At 42.8% G+C, this 7,042-nt stretch overlaps 1 protein-coding gene across 1 annotated transcript; it reads right to left on the bottom strand.

The window, feature by feature from the left end:
* Positions 1 to 2,177: 2,177 nt before the first annotated feature.
* Positions 2,178 to 3,514, bottom strand: LOC123146925 (peroxidase P7). The gene is made up of 2 exons (XM_044566183.1): positions 3,169 to 3,514; positions 2,178 to 3,072 (listed from the first exon to the last, which is right to left on the bottom strand). Exons 1-2 carry the CDS (start codon positions 3,391 to 3,393, stop codon positions 2,320 to 2,322), a joined length of 978 nt encoding a protein of 325 aa, XP_044422118.1. The 5' UTR covers positions 3,394 to 3,514; the 3' UTR covers positions 2,178 to 2,319.
* Between the last annotated feature and the right edge of the window lie 3,528 nt (positions 3,515 to 7,042).

The raw sequence follows: 7,042 nt of genomic DNA, 5'->3' as shown, positions 1-7,042 counted from the left end.
ATTTGTGATCTTCTCCAATTTTTTAATATTACTTGAAATTTTCAAATATTATTTAATACCATGAGCATTTTCAGAAAAATTTTAACATTTTCCAAAAAAATATAAAACATGATTTAAAAATTATTGGAAATAAAATATGAAAATAATATAAAATCAAAAATCCAGTAAAAATTGATATGAAACAAACAAAAAAAAGAAAGGAAAAAACTAGACCGATTCCTTCTAGACATTTCCTAAATAAGGAAACACAAGGAACATAACCTGGCTAAATGGGTCAGCTCTCGTTTTTGGGAGAATTCCGCTCGTTCGGTTGTTTCATTGTTCATTTTCTGTTATGTTTACATTTTTTCTGTTTTCGGTTGTTTCATTGCTCTTTTAATCTGCTTGACCATGGCTGCATCAACACGGACATAGAATCATTTTTTGAACAAGAAGCCTGGAAGGCCTGAGAACTGCATTTAATATAAAACATAGGTACAATGTAGGTTACAACCAGACCAAATGTGACTAAGATACTACAAACCAATCTCTAAGATATGCAAAGAGTATAATGAATAGGGGATGAAAAATGCGACCGAGTCACATACTACTCCCGCATGGATTCATCCTTTCCGTCACCGGGGACAATCTCTCTTGGGATGCCAAGACTTCAACTGCTTGGTCTCGAGCAACCGACACCAGGAATAGAAGCCATGGACTTGGAACAGGAGTAGGACAACCCCCCCCCCCCCTTTGGCACATCGACTGCGAGGAATAGCCACCCTTCAGCTAGAATAACAATGGCAGGGCGATGTATGCCGGTAGCCAGCCGTTGCGAGTGTTTTAGTCCCATTGTTGATGAGCTCAACACATGCCGGCTTTTCATGACTCTCACGTTTCTTATCCACAACCGTGGCCTTCTAGGCCGGAGAAGAATAGAAGGACCTTTTGGAAATCAGGACACCACACGAGCTAGATTGGGTCACTAGATCATTGAGGAAAAGAATCTACGAGGGAAGAAAATCTAAGGGGCGGCAACCAAAGCACCGAGGCGTCATGGCAGTCAAAGGGTTTCGGCATAGGAGCCACCGGCCAGCCCTATTTGCCACTCCTCCTTCCTGTTGTCAACATGAGGTGGAGGGAGAGGAACAAAAGGGATATTGGCAGTGGATCTGGATCCGTACGCCCTATTGTTCAAGAGAGGAGAAAACAGCAACAAAAAACTTGCAGCAACTGCCAACCAGACCTCCCTCCCACTCGTCGTCGACCACCATAGCCATCGACGGCGTGGGGCCGCGGGGGAGGGGGGGCGTATCGAGGAAGGGGGCACTCTCAAAGTGATGTAAAACTCATTACGGTGTTATGAAAATCTATTGGCTATTATGAAATTTCGAGGAGGATCAAGGGCAGATGTTTCGGATTAATGTGAGATTTTCTAGCCTATTTTCCCATTTTCGACATGTATTGTGCTTTTAGTATATACTAGACTAGACTGGAATGGCTATGCGTGCATTGTTGCGCCATTTATGTTGTTGTGATTTCATAAAACATTTGTGGGGTTTCAATGCATGAGGGAGATGATGGACTATGTTTTCTTTTTATTATAATATATGCAGTGTTTTGGTGGACCCTTTCTCGAGGTGTGATTTTGTATTATCTTCTAATCAACCCACATGCATGTTGGAAAGTTTCTTGCACTGGCGACCCCAATTACTATATTGGTGCTACAGTGTCACATATTGGCTATTCTTTTGCCAGACGATGAGAGGGTGCGCGAGACTCATGTGCTTTTGTAGGCTGGTTGTTGTTGATTGAATTGAGAAATCATTGACCCGGTCAAAATTATAAATCAAATTCAAAATGAATACCTTAAGCGGAATTGTTGACCTATTCAAAACTGTAAACCATCCGAAATTGAATATCTCAATTGAATGAAAATCATAAACTAAATTTAAAATAATCTTAATCAAAATCGTTGGCCCAATCATAATCGTGAATCAAATCCAAAATTGAACACCTTTGTTGAACGAAAGAGCTCCAAAGTTAGGGAGTATATTTTATTTATATAGATAAATTAGAAGATTATAGATGAATAGATGGATGAACTATCTTGGGAAATACAAGAAGCAAAATGATATATCTTGGAAAGCGCAGAGTATAAAATTTGTGTCGTACTCCAATAGAAGGAAGAGAGCAGATGATTTTTGGCAAACTAATGAATGAATGAAAGAATACATTTACAATTTATTTGACAAACTTGACCCAGAAAACACAAATTAAACCAAAAAACGAGGGGACTGCACTTGACGTACGTCTTGAGAGCAAATCATTAGATCATCGCTAGTTGACCATCTTGCAATTGAGCCTGACCTCCACCGTGGTCCCCTTGGACGGGCGTATGTTCCCCATCTTTACCATGGCCTTGGCGAAGTCCTTGGCGAACTTCTTACCGTCCCTGCTGTACATCTCCACAAGATCGTCCTGCCGCCCGCCGGAGCCGTAGAGTGCTTGGTCGGAGCTGAGGAGGCCACGCCGCGCGATCAGATCTTTGTAGTAGGCGTTGTCGAATGTCATCGGCGTCTGCTCGTCAAACGGCGCCATGCCACCATCCTCATTGTCGCCGGCGGGGCACGACTGCCGCCTGGTCTCCGCGAAGGAGGGATCGATGTTGGTGTCGCCGTCGCTGCCGTAGACGCGGGCCCTGTAGTTCACGCAGCTGGCCATCCCTACGGTGTGCGCGCCGGAGAGCGCGGTCATGTCGCGGGCGTCGAGGCCGCGCTCCCTGAACGTCGAGACGAGCGACGTGTAGTTGTCGTGTGGGCTGGGGAGGTTCTCGGCGGCGTCCCTGTCGGCGGTGCGAGAGTCCATGCGGCCGAGAGGCATGCTCCAGGCGGGCCCTCCGAGCATGGCGACGGCGTCCCGGGACGCCAGGGCGAGCACGTCGGCGCAGGAGACGGTGGCCGGGCAGTCGTGCTCCAGCACGGACTTGATCTCGTCGATCACCTCGAAGCCTCGGAGGGAAGCGTTCGGCAGCGCGTCCTTCTCGCTCTCGGAGAAGTGCGTGCCGTCGAGGAGGACGGACCCATCGCATCCCTGCCGGAATGTAACGTTTTGCACATCGTAATTAGCTACGGATTAGCAGGAGAACAAGACATGAGTGCAGCGCTGTATAGGTATTTCGGTACGTACGTTGACGAAGCAGTCGTGGAAGAAGAGGCGGAGGAGGGCGGGCGCCACCGCCGGCTCGCTGGCGACCTTGTACGCCATGACCGCCCGCACGACGCGCTGCACGTTGGGGCACGTCTCGTCGTAGTACCTGGCGGAGAGCTTGTGGTCGCCGTTGACGGCCGTGGATGCGACAGCAGCAAAGAGGAGCAATGCAAGCGCGGCCCAGGAGCCCTTGGAGGACGCCATGGCTTGTGATGCCAACGGGCCGATCACCTGATCAGAATATACTCTTGTGACGTGTGAGGAAACTATGCCAACAGCTGTAGTTCTCGAAGCAAGGTGCTTAGCTTGGTTAATTGCTAGCAGGTCGCGGTGATGAGTGCGATGGAGCATGGAATGGAAGCGTGCTTATATAGCTTGGGAGTACGTACGTGACGTGCGTACTGCTTCGATCCGCGTGGTCTCCGGTCTGCATGCTGCCTCGTGCTTGCGGAGGAGAATTCCGACGGGGTCAGGAGTCAGGACCGGCCGGAAGAAGTGGAAAATAAGAGAGGGAATTGGCAAACAAACTGTACAATATTAATATATATGCATGCACTGTACCTGATGCTGCTGGCGGGATTCGTTAGTTTGAATCTTATGGCCATTCGCACGAGTTTCTTGCTCTCTAAATAACAAGACTCCGATTTCAGGCAAGACCAATATAATAAGGAGGGTCTGATTGGTTTCTAGACTAGAACCAATCATTCGCTGACTTTCTGCTATTACGCACGCATGAATATATGAACTTTACGAAGCATGATGGAATTATCTTCAAGGAGAATCTGGGAAAAGCTTATGACAAAGTAAAATGACATTTTCTGCCCAAGCCGTGTGCATAAAAGGCTTCCAGGCAAAATGATGACAGTGGAATTTTTATTTTTTTTGCAGTGATAGCATTGGTGTGAATGCTGACATTGGTCATTGTTTGTAGACCAGAAAACATAGAGATCCTTTGTCGTCCATTCTCTTCAATATTGTTGCGAATCTTTCTCATGGTGCTCATTGGCCAATTGAAGGAGGCCGGCCAAGTTGGTGGCCTCATTCTGTATCTTGTTGGTGGTGGAGTTTTTGGCCTTGCATAACACGACACGATCATCTTCATGGAGCATCGCGCAATTGATTCTTTGTTTGTAGCGACCCGACCTCAGAAGGTCAAGTCTCTGTGCTTAAGTGTCATTCCTGGATCAGTATGCTGACACACACAGTACTCGAGAATTTATAACAGAGGTAAATCACATGTATAAAATAACGTAAATACTATTATCTCAATCCAAATAGCGGAAGTAACAAATGTTGTGAATTCCCATCAACACCAACGGCAAAGTTGAGTGTAGAAATCGTAACCCTAACGTATCACTTACTCGTCGTAAGAAGTCCTGCAACATGAGACGTTGCACCCACAAAGGGTGAGTACATTGAATGTACTAGCAAATTCACACCATAGGAGAATGATGAATAAAGGCTATCACCACATGCATATTTGGCTGGTGGAAAAGCTCTATGGTTATAGTTTTGCGAAAAGCCAATTTTTCCCTACTGCAAAGGAATATATTTTATTTAACTACAAAATTGGTTGAAAATATTGAGAAGGTTCCTCCAACTCAATCCCAAAATAATAATCAATAACCCAATAAATTATTTAAGTAACGTGATGAGATCAATAGGATAATCCAAGTACCAGAGACTCAAGATTGTCCATAACCGGGAACACGGCTAATCATGATTAGTTTGTACACTCTGCAGAGGTTTGCGCACTTTTCCCCACAAGACTCGATCGCCTCCGTTGGATTTCTCGCACTACATGGTGTTTGAGAAACGGATGATCGATACACAGTCTTTCAGAAATATTAACTCTCTACTCCGGGCGGACCATACCAAACTTACAACCCTCTACCTGCTGATCCACCTCTTCAAGAGCTTCACATAACTTACTCAACTATGCTAGAGCCCATAATAGCTTGTGGCTGCACACGGAAGTTTCTAGCATGAATAATCTTATGATCCCTTTGAGCCTGGGTAGCGGTCCATAGGAAAATCACATGGGTACTCCGGGATTTCCAAAAATACAGGCAACACTGGGTACTCTAGGTGCCTCAATCCACCCAGATGTGTATTTAAGTTGCCACCTTAGGTTGGACCATTAATTAACAATCTCACATCTGTCATGGATTTCACTCACCCAAACCACGTCTACGAGCATAGTATAGCAAATTAAGCAACGCGTAGAAGTAACTCCCAAGAGTTTGAATGTAACAGGGTAATAGGTTCTACCTCATCAACTACTTCCCAACCCACATGTTAATGACATCCTAATCATGCAATGTTTGAGGATTGGAACTAATGCATAAAAACTGGATGATAAAAGGGATATGATCAAAGTGTGAACTTGCCTGCAATGTCGATGTAGATGATTCGCACTCAAAACTCTTGATAGTTCTACTCGTCACACTCCGGTCAATCTATCGTAAGCAAGCAATAGTAACCACACACCCGCAATCACTCAAAAGATCGGGAAGAACGAAGAAGACAATTCGGAAAACGTCAAAACCAAGAAAATAACTCTTGCAACATAAAACAATTTTTAACAGTACCAAAATTAAGTGAATTTGTCCTTATCAGAAAGTTTAGGTCAAGAGCTTCGATTTGCAAAAAGAATCAACTAAATCGGAGTTACGAAACTCAATTTATGTTCAAAAGAAGTTTGAATATGAATGTGATCAAAATTCGAAATTTGAAAAAGTTGATGTGACAGGTTCACTGGATAGGTGAAAACGAGACGAAGCTATAGGCGCTAGTTTCATCTAATTTGGATGAAGGAGTGAAAAGTTATGGCTATTTGAAAAATCAGGGCCAAGCTGTTTTACGAAAAAAAATAGCTACGGTTAAGGTCTACCGTATAAATACGTAGACTAATTGATAATCTAATTATTCTATCATATTAGTCTAGAAATAATAAACTATGGAAGTATAAGAAGAAAAAAAAATAAAGATAACTTTATAAGGCAGAGAAAAGACGACTTTGGAGAGAAGAGACAATTTCCAAAAGTCGCGCCGGAGAGGAGAAATATATTTTTCTTAAATGAATATAGTTAAATATTGATTTAACCCGAATTGGATGATTTTTGGAGGCTCTATGAATCTATATTTATTAGTGGAAAGGAGGCTTAGGGGTCAAAGACTAGGCAATGTGGGACTAAACGTAGACGAAAATATACGAAACAGAGAAGAAAATAGGCGGATGGGCCTAAAGGCCTTCGGCCGGCCGCGCGCACGCTGCCGCTGCAGTTTTTTTTAAACAAAATTCGGCCTAAAAAATGAAAAGGCTGGCTGGGCCTGGCCCATTAAGAGAAAAAAAACAATGAGGCGCCAGAAGCTACTATACTGCGTATGTAGGCGATAAATAAATATGGGCAGCACGTATAGTTTTTTTAAATAGAAATAGAAGAAAAAGCGAATAGAAAAAATAAAATAAAAACTTTATATAGGCATATTATATATAGAAATTTTCAGAAAAAGATTTTCTACGACATGAACATTTTTCTAGCATTAAATAAAATACACACAAATTCTTATAATTCCAATAGTGCTCCTGCTCTAATAAGATCCAACAAAAATCATTTTTAAAATACCAAAATGAAATAAAATTTATTTCTCTCCAATTTTCTGTTGTAGGGAATCATGTTACCCTAATTTTCATATATTTTATTTTTGGAGAAAAATAATTTGAATAAAACTCAAATAACTCCAAATTGAAAATAAATTCAAAAGAATTTTGAATTTAATTCTTTGAAACTCCCAACTCATATTTCATATAATTTGAAGAAGTCATTTTATCTTCTCTCGTGAAAATCAT

The sequence above is a fragment of the Triticum aestivum genome, chromosome 7A, assembly GCF_018294505.1.
Source record: "Triticum aestivum cultivar Chinese Spring chromosome 7A, IWGSC CS RefSeq v2.1, whole genome shotgun sequence".
Lineage (NCBI taxonomy): Eukaryota > Viridiplantae > Streptophyta > Magnoliopsida > Poales > Poaceae > Triticum > Triticum aestivum.
The sequence above is the reverse complement of the archived record's forward strand: the minus strand, read 5'-3'. Positions and strand labels throughout refer to the sequence as shown.